At 32.8% G+C, this 14,122-nt stretch overlaps 1 protein-coding gene across 1 annotated transcript; it reads right to left on the bottom strand.

Annotated features, from left to right (window-relative positions):
- Window positions 1-1,946: 1,946 nt before the first annotated feature.
- Window positions 1,947-8,410, bottom strand: LOC107479792 (protein SPA1-RELATED 2). The gene is made up of 8 exons (XM_016099897.3): window positions 8,232-8,410; window positions 6,511-8,040; window positions 6,018-6,175; window positions 4,943-5,771; window positions 4,020-4,166; window positions 3,163-3,480; window positions 2,896-2,955; window positions 1,947-2,568 (listed from the first exon to the last, which is right to left on the bottom strand). Exons 2-8 carry the CDS (start codon window positions 7,780-7,782, stop codon window positions 2,377-2,379), a joined length of 2,976 nt encoding a protein of 991 aa, XP_015955383.1. The 5' UTR covers window positions 7,783-8,040; window positions 8,232-8,410; the 3' UTR covers window positions 1,947-2,376.
- Window positions 8,411-14,122: the final 5,712 nt, after the last annotated feature.

The raw sequence follows: 14,122 nt of genomic DNA, 5'->3' as shown, positions 1-14,122 counted from the left end.
ACATATTAAACTATTCCATCATTGATCAAATGACCAATATTTCCTTCAGGATCCTCAAAGAAATCAGATACATCATAATGAGTGGTGGAGTTCTCAGCATCATTTGAAACAAAATTTGTTTTCTTTCCTTTGTCGTCCTTTTTCAAAGATGCCTGGTAAAGATCGACTAGGTGCCTTGGGGTACGATAGGTACGAGACCAATAGCCCTTTCCACCACAACGGAAACACTTATCCCCTGTTGATTTATTCTACCCGATATTCCTTTCTTTATCCCACTTCTGGTGAGATCCTCTCTTTTGAACATAATTCTTTTACCTTCCATAATTTTTCTTATTATTAAAACCTTGTCATTTACCTCTTCTGGGGTAATTTGCTACATTTACTTCAGGAAATGGGGCAGCGCCAGCTGGGCGCGCTTCATGATTTTTCAATAACAACTCATTGTTGCGTTCAGCAACAAGAAGGCAAGAAATTAACTCAGAATATTTTTTAAACCCTTTCTCTCGATACTGCTGCTGCAGGAGCACATTCGAGGCATGGAAGGTTGAGAAAGTTTTCTCCAACATATCATGATCAGTTATTTTTTTCCCACACAATTTCATTCGTGAGGTGATTCGGAACATTGCAGAATTATATTCATTTATAGATTTAAAATCTTGTAAACGCAAATGCGTCCATTCATATCGGGCTTGAGGAAGTATCACCGTTTTCTGATGATTATACCTTTCTTCAAGGTCTTTCCAAAGATCTGTAGGATCTTTTAATGTAAGATATTCATTTTTCAATCCTTCGTCAAGATGACGACGAAGGAAAATCATGGCTTTAGCTTTATCCTTCTGGGATGCATTATTTTCAGCCTTAATGGTATCTCCAAGATCCATTGAATCAAGATGGATTTCAGCATCTAGTATCCATGATAAATAATTGTTTCGAGATATATCAAGAGCATTGAATTCAAGATGAGAGAGCTTTGACATAATGAAAATTTGTTACCTGAGTCTTCCTAAAAATTTGATCAGAGTCTCGTGCTGATAACGTGTTGTGAAATAAAAGATATATTAAATATAAAATAAAGATGTATTAATATGGCTCTAGCATTAAAATAATTAGCTCAATAATGATTTGTATATATATAATAATATTATATGTTGTAATGTGTATATATATAAAGATAGAAAAAAGTATAAAAAGTAAAGAAAGAGAGAATTGCATAAATATATATATAAAGATAGAAAGAAGTATTAAAAGTAAAAAAAGAAAAAATTGCATTTGTTTATAGTAAAAGAAAGAAAATATTATTATATTGCTGTGTGTATTCCCTTGCCTGAGATTATGTTTTTATAGGCAAAGAGAAGTTTACTTTTCAAACTACATTTATTTTCTTCATCCTAAAACTTGTTCTCTTTCAAGGTAGAAAATGGATTGCCCATTAAATGGACATCCATTCTTATCCTTTCCTAGACACAACAATCATCATCGTTTTACATCAATTAACAGTTAACACTATTGTTCCTCATCAGTGTGTTGTTTTTGTTTGAACCCTTTCTCTTTTATTTCTTTTTTCTTTTTTTGGTTACTCTTCTCACGGTTTTCATCCAATTCACAACCGCCATTTTTCTTCCCATTCTATGGTTCATCTGTATTCTCACCACTCTCAGAGAAATAAACCACCGTTTGAGTCTCCATCCTTTTCACCTCACCTCATCCGAAAGACAAAAATGACTCCTTTTTATTCTTTCTCTCTGATCATCATCGCTACCAATGGCTTCAATTAGTTCATTGCCATTTCTTGTGGAAGCAAATGCTGACACTACAGTGTTAATGCTTCACACCAAGAACAATAATCACTACAATCATCGTATTAAATGATTTTTAAACAAGCTCCTAGTTTCTACCTGACATTAAAAAAACGAACGCAACTAATTAATTTAAAGGGTATCCCCCAATCCTTATGAAAGAAAAAAGTACTGTGATAAGATGACATTTGTAAAGCAACAAAAAATCTAACGACGTCCGACTACAACGTTAATGTAATATATACAAGTCCGGGCAAAGCTAAAATAGAAATTTCAAGGTTCTTTGCTTTCAAATATTAGCGTTTGTAGCTAGTCCTCTTCATAGCGATAGTAGCTAGCTATATTCCTCAACTTATAAATTACAAGCAACTCCTGCCATGCCCAATTGCCCATGTCTAAATCTGTGTAACAGGTCTCTCTGCAAATGCCAAAAAGTTTTGGTTTAAAGCCTTAACTTCTACATCCTGTTGAATCCAACCTTCATATTAGAAAATTTGGATTAGATTGTGACTTGTTTCCCCATCCAATCATGGCTCACACCGGGCTGCACAAACAGAGCCATCATCAAGTTGACTTTCCTTCACACAATCTGTAACACTTTTATACACCCACTTGAATTGGCCGCAATAACCATGTCTGATTTCCCTTTCCAGCACACACTTGAAACAAAATGGCCATAGTCATCATAAGTCTTTTTACCATTAATGGGATCCACGGACCCAAACTTGTGTGATGTGATTTGCTGGGGAAGAGATTTATAGTAGGCATAAACCTGCAATGCAACAAAAGTATACATTATCAACAAAGTTATATATAGATGTCCTTAAGCTTATGAACAGATGTTTGAACTGCTCTTATTCTCATCACAAATTATGAAATTGCAAGTCGTAGATATCATCACAAATTTGTGCATAAACAACATGTACACCAAATTGTAGGAGGATTCTAGGTGTATATTTGTGTTTATGTGGTTACATTTTTCTTTTGTAGTCTTTGTGGAACTAAAATAGCAAATTGCTAAATCACTAATTTGATTGACATTTTTGTTCCAGTAAGCTATAGTGAATCTATCACGTTACAACCAAAAGTAATATAATACCTCATTTGTTTCAGAGCCACATGCAATATATCCATCAGCAACCGATAAACCCACGAAATTCTGTAAAAGCAGAAGGTGAAAATTTTGAGCCAACCAACTAAAGTAAACATTTTTTTCAAAAAAGGGACAACTTAATGCAAATTATGTCAAATTTAAGACATGCAGCCTTTGGGATTGCGCATGACAGCAACCAAAGAAGGTTTTGGGCAAATGCTAACTGGATTTCATATTATAAAATAATCAAAGCTGTTAAATTCAAAACCAAACCTTCTGATTGGTATGCCCTGACAAGGTTAAGCTGCAAGCATTAGTAGAAGGACCCACGGGAGAGGTTTTGTTGAGATCCCAGATCTTTAATGTATTGTCGGTTGATGAAGAAACAAGTGTTACAGAGTCCAAAAATTTGACATAGCTTACAGCTTTATGATGGCCAGCCAACACACACAAGGGGCTTCTAAGATTGCGAAGATCATAGCAATAAGTCAAGTAATTTGCCGATCCAAAAGCCAGTAAATTAGATGAATAAGCAGAGAATTGAACACAGCAGACATTTGCAACATTCTGGATTGTGCCTACAGAGTTTCTCTGCAAGATAAGTTTTCCTTCATATTAGCTAATGATCAATATTTGGAAAGCTCCGGTGTAGTTTTCGCTATATAGCTTGAGGATGCAATCTGTCCATACAATCTGGAAAGACAGGACTATCACACCAGCATAGCTACTTATAATCAGGACTATATAACCATTTTTTAAATAGAAAATCCTCAAATAATATAACCAAGTGGCTTCCACCATATTGCTGGAAAAGCAAAAGCTAACCCTTTCATAGTCAATATATTCCTAATATCAAACAGGGTTCATATGAAAATCAAGATTTCCTAAATTTTTAAGAAAAAATTTATAAATCATGATTTAGTTTTTATGTTTAGTATCAAGATTTTGATTATAGTCATTTTCAGAGACATAAATGTCATAACGGTGCAATAATCAAGAGGAAAAGCAACCATCATTTACTTTCTAACCTTATTTTATTTTAAATATTGATTTTCCGTCAAGCAAAATGTGCTCATCCAGAGTTTAAGCATGTCTGCCCTTAGCCTTTGTATCAGTGCTAAAAAGCTTACCTCATTGATACTCCACAGCTTCACAGAACAATCATCACTCCCACTAGCAAATTTTGTAGGGTATGCCGGAGAGAAATCAACAGACCAAGCCCTCTTTTCATGTTCAGTGAAGTGAGCAAACCCTTGACCTGTAATACCATCCCATAGCTGAAAATGCATCCAGTTATGCAATGCTATGAGTAATTTTAGAAACTAGAACAGACCAAACATCAAGAAATGAACGTATATTTAGCTTTTAGGTTAAAATCGATGTCATTTTCCAAGGATGTTCTCTTTTCTTTCGGTGAGAGTGATGAATTCTTCCTTAGTTTAAGTGAACAAAATGTTAGCCAGTCATTATTGTAATATAAAATAGTGATAAAAATGTCATTTCGTATAGATGATGCATTTTCGGCCTCTGAACAAGACCAGTAATATTGTTAATTGATATGACAAACTCTACAAAATGAGCCCCAATGATACCTGTGATAAATACCATTCTCAATGCAAAGAGTATTGTGCTAAAGAAGTTAGCAACCAATCCAATTATGTCGGACATGGAAACTATTCAAAACTTAAAGTTGAGAATACATTTTTACATCCAACTGAGAGAATCTAGAAAGGTTTTAGAATAATCAACTCTTGAGAAAATTATAAGCGTTTTCTGCCGTTATAATTAGCCATATATCCCTTAGAATGGGAGTGAGAATCTATGGGATGAGTTTTTAATAGAAGTTTTAATATAAACAGGTGAATATTTCACCCCCATTTTTAAGGATATATAAACTCACCTTTTAGAGCAGTTTTAGGCCAAAATTCAAGTCAAAGACTTGGTAAACCACTACAAGGTAAACTATTGAATATTGAGTCCCAACTGCATATGTCACAAAGTAACTGATGGAGAGAATAACTCCAATGGTTTATAATGTGCTGTACATACAAACCTTAACAACTCCATCGTAGTCTGTGGAGGCAAGATAGTTCCTGATGTAGCTATTCCAGCATACACAACTGAACTTTGATTCATTTGACATCTCAACTACAGGATAATGGATTTCAGCTAAGTCATTGAAAAGTGAGCTGAACTCATAAATTTTTATTTTCTTTGATACCCCAGCAGCAGCGAAGTACTCTTCATCCCTATCAAAACTTAGAGAGCAAATTACATTTCCAAGACTGTTAATATCTGAATTTCTCAATACACTCCGCTCCTCAAACTTGCTATAACGTAGATACTTGCAAAAACCATCAAAAAAGGCTCCTAAAGAATCTGTTTTTTTATCTTGTTCCTTGCCTCTTTGTGCCACAAACCTATCTCTTGGTTTATCTTTATGTGGGTGAGTTGCAGCATCTGTTTCAGGAATCTGAATTTTAGATCTCATTGAAACATAAGCATTTTCAAGCTGGCACATATTTCTTATGACTCTCATTTGGTTTGCATTAGAGATTGGGCATGCAGGGGATACTGATTCTGAACATGAAGGTTTTTTGTTGAGAGATGAACTCTCATTATGGCAAGATATATCGTTATGCAAGCCAGCAGAAACCAAGTATTTTCCAGAGCTATGTCCCCTCACCACCTCTTCTATATCTGATTCCAAGAATCTGGTGACTTCTTCCAGTTTGAACGCATTCTTTTGCCTCTCCTCTTTTAACAAGATGAGGAAATGCAATAACAATTCCGATTGTGCTTCTGCTTTGTCAAAATCTAATAATAATTTTTCACTATAAACCTCCTGAATTCCATTAAATACTTCAGATCGTAGTATCTCCCTGTCATGCCACAGTAACTACAACTTAGAATATCATTGTAGTGTATGGTAGATATAGAACTAGGACAGACAAGACTATACCCTCCATGTTGTAAAAGAAGATAAATATTTCACAGAACAGAACACAATGGAGGAAACATTCTTTGAAGAACAAACTGATCTAGAAATCATTTCGACCCTGGTAAAATCATTTTGAATTGTAATATTAGCGGCAGTGAATCTGATAACTAAATGATCTCAGCATTACCGTGTTGTTGGACGTGATGATGACTCAGGATGCAACAGCCAAAGACAAAACCCGGCTTCCAGAGGATTTTCTGACAGGAAAGCCTGAGGTAGAATCCTATGATGAAGATCAGACATTGCTGCAATATGGGATCCTTCAGAGTCAAATTGACTGAGCAACTGAAAGGTATAACCTATATTAGTTAGTGATGTCATATTTACTTAGGCTACTAAACTGCTTCATTTAAAAGTTGATTGAGAATTAGTATTTCATAAATATATTATAATAGCATTCAATGGTCTGTCAAAACATATTGTGGATTGAATTTCTCCTTCTTTTAGTTATTGAAAGTATATTTATTGATTGGAAAGATTAAAACATACCAACACCATCTGTTTTACCAATCTGCAATGAAACAACAATGTTATAGGCTGGAAATAAAAGTCATGTAAAGATGGGTGCATGCAGAATGCATCTAAATAATAATGCGGGTAACATCAATTAGGTCACACACCTCAAAAAAGAGAACACCCAGAGAGTAGATATTTGCTGATGTAGTACAGCCTCCATCGGGACTTTTATACCACTTATCTTCTGATCTTTCATTCAAAGAAGTCAACTGCAGTAGACCTCCATTGGATATGTCAGGGACGCTAGGCACTTTCCAAATATTATGTTTCGGAAATTGGACATACTTATATTGGTTGTGATAATCTTTTGAACCAGCTGAACCAACTTTGCTATCAACAGTAATTTGAAGATACAAGTCAGGCCTTGAAGGGCACTGACTCCGATCACCAGCACCTCTCACATACTCATTAAATTTTTGTTTCTTTAACCATGCATCATGAGAGGGAGATGTTACCTGCTCTGACATCCTTTTTCGAATAGAGGAACTTCGTAATTGAAGAACTTCTGAATTTGCACCATTATCTAACATATGTTTCTGTAACCCAAGGTAGATAACCTGGTTTGATGGTAACACTTTAATATAAGACGGGTTCAGGTTGCGCAATGCAAACCCCTGAGAGTGTGAGCCATCCACCAAATCTACAATCTTTCTAAATATACTCAAACACTCTGCTTTGCTTCGTTTGAGTCGCCCAGCGTTCAACCATTCTCTTAAACTGACCCCATTAAATTGAGACCCATGAGATTTTGGCAATGAAGCATTATAAGGAGACTTTGCAGTCGTTGAGCCAGGGCTTAGCGGGACACTGGAATCCATCTGAGTACCAATGCCAGCCTTCATCAGATTCTGATCTCTAGACTCAACAGTCAAGCCAATAGAAGATGAATCTTTACACACAATATCCTTTCCCTTTATCGTATTTTTAATAAAATACTCAGCAAATCCTGATCTAGATATAACTTTTGAGGAAGCTTGGTCACTGTTTCTACACCCAGTATCACCAAGAAGTAAAGTTCCAATTCCTGAATCACTTGCTAGCTGCCTTTGGCTCTGAGTATTATACGCAGGCCCTTGATTGCCCTGTGTACCAATATCTAAGCTCGAACCATTGCAACTTCTCACTGTCAATTCTTCAACCATATCATCAGCGTCACCGGAAAGGCGAATTTGATGCTGAAGTCGTGACATAGTACCTTGTCTAACGTCAGTACATTCTGGGGGTGGGATATGGGAGGAGTCATTGTGGTCATCTTGGGGTTTTATTATTTTGTTGCTCTCGGGGTTTACTGAAAGCTCCTCATCTTTAGTTTGGAGTTGTAAACCCTCATCAACAACCCCCAATCTCATAGACTCGTTAATCAATTCTTGATCCATAGGATCAAAATAAACAATTACAGCTCCATATCCATAGGCACAAATTCAAAAATAAGAAATTACGGCTCCATATCCATAGGCAGAAATTCAAAAGTGAACAATTACGGCTCCATATCCATAGGCACAAATTCAAAAATGAACAATTACGGTTCCATATCTATAATCATTAACTCAGGCATTCAGGTCTTAGCGCATAAACAACCCATGCAACATAATAATTTCACCCGAGAACAATTCAACCGCTGTGAAATGTGAACCCTATAAAAAGTTTCAAGAATCAGCAAATTGCATTTGCAGAGGCAGCATAACATGAATGCGAACATTGAAAAAAATGCATGCATGGTATGGTGTATTGATGTTAAACCATAAAACTCCAAAAACCACGAGAATTAAAAATACTTTAACGGGAAACATGCAGAAAAAGAAGAGAGTGGCGTGTAAATTGTAACCTGATGAAATGAAACTTGCATAGTTGTTGAATGGAGCAGCCAGAAGTGCAAGGAAAACATGCGAAATAGAAAATAGTTACTAGTCGCGGAAGGAATGAAGAAAGGGAATGGTTTTTGTATGCGTCAGGTTTCAGCTTCTGTTTTTGCATTTCGGTTATAATGAAACTGAGGGAGAATCCATGGGAGACACGTGTACCACACCTTAAATCCTAATTATCCAACGCCTTTTTCAATGCATCCATAATCAGTTAATCACAATCACGATCACAGAACAAGATCTTTTACAATTATTTTTCTTATTTTTGTCCCCGGCTCTTAATTCAATTGCCATTGCGCAATTATTCTATTTAATATTTATGATATCATTATTGATATTCTTTATTTTTTCCACAAATGCTTCTAGAGTTACTACATTGCTATTAAATTCTTATGATAAACAGACTCTCAGGTAACAAGTGTCTTTTTCTTTTTCATTTATTTTTCTTTTCAAGTGGTAGATTTTTTTATTTAGCTTTTCAAAACAGTAACATCAATGAAACTCAAACTGTCACTTCTTGTTATTTCTATTTACCATATGTTTCTTTTATTTAGTTAAGTTTTGCTGTTAAATTAACTTTTAGCATGTCATATGCAGAGATTTGTAATCCCAAATTCATAGCAGTTTGTCAGTTTCTTTGCATGAAGACAAATGCTTCTTTAGTCAACAAACTAACGACTCAATACATTATGCATCAATTATTTCATGCTTTCTTCAGATAAAAAAAAAAAAAATTACTCTGCTCTTTTTGGGAAGTTTTTATTTGCGTTAAATATATTTATAACGGTTAATTTTTTAAAAATATTAGGATCAATTCAGCAAAAATTTTTAAAAGAATAATCTTTAATACAAACAAATTAGACATAATTATCATGCATTATTATTAGATTAATTTTAAATTTTTTAAAATTAAACTGTCACCAATATATTTGATGTAAATCGAAAATTTTAATAACAAAATAAAACTTAAAAATATTTTCAAAAATTTTAATAAACTTTAGAAAAAAATATACTTTATCCTATATACTTATTGTATTTTCCTAAAAATACTATATGCACAAGACTTTGTAATAGATTTTTTTATAGTATTTTCACAAAATCTGAATTGTTTTCTACACTTTTACCTTAAAAAGATGCAGAGAATATGTTTTATTTAGTTCTGAAAATATGACAAAACAGAACATTAAAAATATGACCCAAAAATTAGTATATTTATATTTTATTTAATGATAAACTAAAATAAATTATGAAAATCTCATTTATTCTCATTTTTTTTCATAAAAAAATTTAAAAAATATAATTATAAAAATTTGATAAAAATAATGAAAGAAAAAATAAAAAATAAATTGTATCTATTGTTAATGTCTGAGTCTTTTCTAGAATGTGTCTTTCATGTCAAAAAAGACACAGAATATACTAATTTAGTATTTCTGGACACAAGGTCTCTGTTCATGTCTTATCTACCAAATATAATTGTGTGTCTCTATATTTTTATCTCAATGTCCCGTATATATAAACAAACGCATTCTACCGGTTAATGTCTTCATTGAATGTCAACTACTCAACTATAAGACTGCGTTTGTTTACAGAGACAGGACACTGAGACAGGGACACAGAGACACAAAATTGTGTTTGACAGAGGAGACATGAACAGGGACAATGTGTCCAGGGACACTGAATTAGTATATTTTGAGTCCATCCTGATAGGAAGGACACGGAGACACTAACAAGGGACACGACTTATTTTTCATTTTTTCTTTCATTATTCTTGTTAATTTTTTATAATCATATTTTTTATTATTATATTTTTCGTCTCAAATTTTTTGAATGAAAAAAAAATGAGAATAAATTAGATTTTCATAATTTGTTCTAGTTTATTACCAAATAGGAAACAAGAACACAAAATTTTATATCTCTGTCCTTTATGTCTTATTCTCAGTGTCTTGTCTTCTCCTGTTCTCAGAAACAAACGCAGCCTAATTAAGAGATGACAGCATAATTTTAGTTAGGTGTCGAAATTCAAATTCTATTTTATACGTGTAATAATTTATTCATTAAAAAATATTTTTTAAATAAAATTTAAATTTGCGATGAATTATTTTTTGATATGTCAAATTTAAAAATACCGTAAAAAAAAAGGGTAAGATGTAAGAATATGAGTAAAGATTCAACTTGGTCCTTGTCTATTTTCACGAAAGACAAGGCATTCCTTGTCCAAAAAAAGGGACACTTTGCCCCCTCAACCTTTTTATTTTAGAATAATACAATATTTCTGTTAAAAAATTCGTTAAATAGTAACAAGAATTAATTTTGTGAGAATTTTATTTGTAATTTATGGGATTTTAAACTCCCACAAGTTATTAATAAATTTATTTTTAAAAAATTCTTTTATCGATGGTGGTTAAGTGGAGAACGATCATTATTGGAAATGATGCAGGAAAAAAAAGTGATTGCATTACGAAGGTTTTTAAAAGAAAAGAATAGCATCGAATAAAACAACAACAACAATAATAAAGCATTGTCTCACTAGGTGGGGTCGGCCACATAAATCAAACGACGTCATTGTGCTCTGTCATGTATCATGTCTACAGAGAGACCGTTTACATGTAAATCTCATTTGACCACTTCATGGATGGTCTTCTTAGGTCTTTCTTTGTCTTTCATCTCTTATCCATCTTCCATCTCATCCACCCTCCTGATTGAGTGTTCTGTCGATCTTTTTCTCACATGTCCAAACTACCTAAAATAACATTAATATTAATGATATTTGTATTAGTGATGACGACAATAAAAAATAACAATGATAATAAAATATAGTTATACAATAGAAATAATATGAGTAGAAGTAATAATAATGTGAATGAAAAAGATAGTAGTAATAGTGGTCATAATTAGATATATTGTTAAAAAAATTTTATAAAAATTTAAAACTTTTACAAATTATAAATAAAATTTTTACAAAACTAATTTTTATTATTATTTAATCGATTTTTTAATAGAAGTATCGTATTATCTTAAAACAAAAGGGTTAAAAACCAAAATATCTTTTTTTTAAGATAAATAACATTTTATTCTTCATGAAAATAGAAAAAAACCAAATTAAATCTTTATTTGTAAGAATATTGATGGTGGTTGTAGATGTGATTTGGAATGGCAGATAGCATCTCCACGTCCACTAGTTCATGATATTTTCTTTTGTCTTACTTCCCATTTTGGGAAATAAAGGCTTCCTAAAGTTAACTTATCATTACCATCCAGTCATAGTGTTGGAGGTGACAACAATAAAATAATAATTATTATGCCATAATTAAATTCCATTTCTCTCAAGTTTCAATATGCCATGCAGTTTGTTAAAAGATAATTATATATAAGAAAATAATTTATTTTGGAAAGTCAAGTGTTTTGAGTATTAGATCACAAATCATTTTTTGACAAAAAGAATAATCATTTTCTTTTTTAATATACTGAATATAATAATTTTAGAGTACTCTCTAATTAGATAAATTCTTTAAGTTGTTAAAAATGTCTTTAAAATATCATATCAACTCTTTATAAGTAAAAAAATTATTTTTTTATTTTGAATTATTTTATAAATAAATAAAATCCAAATAGAAAATACCAATAATTTATTAATTTTAAGCAACCCTAACAATTTTGTGTTATAATAAATCTCATGGTAATTAAAAAGTAGATTCTGCAATGAAGTTTGATCCTCATTAATGATATTAAAAGACAAGTTAATGTGTTATCCTATAATTTCTTTGTAAGTAATCTCTATCTAAAGTTTAGCCGCTTGCATTTACTAAATAAATTTTGGTGCTAGTTTGGATAATTTTTTTATTCTTTTAATTAATAATAAACTACTATAAAAGTTGAGTAAACATCTAATCCGGTTCTCGTCCATTTTCACGAAGGACAAAGCGATTCCTATCCAAAAAAAAGGGACACTTCGACCCTCAACCTTTTTATTATGGGACAATACGGTCTCTCTATTAAAAAATTTATTAAATAATAATAAAAATTAATTTTGTGGGAGTTTTATTTGTATTTTGTGGGGGTTTTAAACCTCCACAAACTATTAATAACTTTGTTTTTAAAAAATTCCTTCATCAATGGTGGTTAAATGAAGAAAAACCATTGATAAAAATGATGCCACAAAATAAAAGTAATTATAGTATAATACCTTTTAAAGAAAAAAAATAACATGGAATAAGAAATAAAAGAAGAAAACTTTAATGTTGATAATATTGGTATTGGTGATGATGACGGTAGAAGAGATAATGATGATGATAAAATATGGTTACACAATAAAAATAATAGAAGTAAGAGTGATAATAATGAGGATGAAAAAGATAATGGTAGTAGTGGTAGTAATTGGTTATATTGTTGAAAAGATTTTTGTGGGGGGTTTAAAACCCCCACAAAATACAAATAAAACCCTCCGCAAAACTAATTTTTATTATTATTTAATGAATTTTTTAACAGAGGGACCGTATTGTCCCAAAATAAAAAGGTCGAGGGTCGAAGTGTCCTTTTTTTTTAGACAGAGATTATTTTGTCCTTCGTGAAAATGGACAAAGACCGGATTGGATCTTTACTCATAAAAGTTTAAGCAAATTGGACTAAACATTTCACTATTATGACATACTCTATGTTTATAGAATCTCCTCTATTCTTCACAAGTGTTTATAAAATCTAATTAAAATTAAAATATTTGGTGAAATAAGGAATACATAAAATTATTAGTTATATAGCATATATGAAAATATATATTGAAGGTTACATAAGGTTTAGAGAATAGAGGTTGAATTTATAGTATTTTTTTGTTTTAATAAATTGATTTTTTGTTACCTAGCTTAAATTTGATTTCTGTTTGAACTGTGCAGTGAAAAATTTAAGAGACAATTTTGTTTTGTCTCATAAATATCAGAAAACAGAACAGCGAGAAAAAGAAAGAAATTGACGCAGTCATGTATTCTAGTTCAGTTGCCTTCTGCTATGTAACCTATATCTAGTCTCCACCACAACAGTGATGAAATTTTCACTATAGTCAAAGTATTACATATACCAATTGTCTAGGATTTACACAATTCTATCTGAACACACAAGTTTCTTCCTAAACTTGACTTGGTTATGTGGTGGACGAAATTGTGAACACTTATTCTTTCGACTTATGGGATGTATACTCTGAGGGCATTGTTTATTTCCTTCACAATCTCGTTCAACTAACCAGCAAGTGTACTGGGTCGTCCAAGTAATAAACCTTACGTGAGTAAGGGTCGAATCCACAGAGATTGTTGGTATGAAGCAAGCTATGGTCACCTTGCAAATCTCAGTTAGGCAGATTAAAATAGTTTATGGGTTTTCGAAAATAGAAATAATGAAAGGGATAAAGATACTTATGCAGATTCATTGGTAGGAATTTCAGATAAGCGGATGGAGATGCTGTAGAGCTCTTGGACGCCTGCTCTTCTACTGCTTCTAATCAATCCTTCTTACTCCTTTCCATGGCAAGCTTTGTATAAGGGTTCACCATCAACTGTGGCTACTTTCATTCCTCACGGGGAAATAACCTGTGCGGCTGTCACTCGCACAGCTAACCAGTCTGGCGGCATCACCCATGGCTGATGGCTACATCCCATCCTCGCAGTGAAAACTAATGCACGCACTCTGTCACAGTACGGCTAATCACCGGTTGGTTCCCGCTCCTACTGGAATAGAATCCCTCTTTTGCGTCTGTCACTAACGCCCAGCAGGTTAAAGTTTGAAGCACGTCACAGTCATTCAATCCCGGAATCCTACTCGGAATACCACAGACAAGGTTTAGACTTCCGGACCCTCATAAATGCCGCCA

Source organism: Arachis duranensis, chromosome 3 (assembly GCF_000817695.3).
Source record: "Arachis duranensis cultivar V14167 chromosome 3, aradu.V14167.gnm2.J7QH, whole genome shotgun sequence".
Lineage (NCBI taxonomy): Eukaryota > Viridiplantae > Streptophyta > Magnoliopsida > Fabales > Fabaceae > Arachis > Arachis duranensis.
The sequence above is the reverse complement of the archived record's forward strand: the minus strand, read 5'-3'. Positions and strand labels throughout refer to the sequence as shown.

Excerpts from the sequence above, each read along its gene's own strand:
- LOC107479792 (XM_016099897.3), bottom strand. The coding sequence starts at position 7,782 with ATGGATCAAGAATTGATTAACGAGTCTATGAGATTGGGGGTTGTTGAT. Across the intron at positions 6,176-6,510 it reads TGGGTGTTCTCTTTTTTGAG|TTGCTCAGTCAATTTGACTC; the intron begins GTGTGTGACCTA and ends TATACCTTTCAG. Across the intron at positions 5,772-6,017 it reads TCATCACGTCCAACAACACG|GGAGATACTACGATCTGAAG; the intron begins GTAATGCTGAGA and ends GTGGCATGACAG.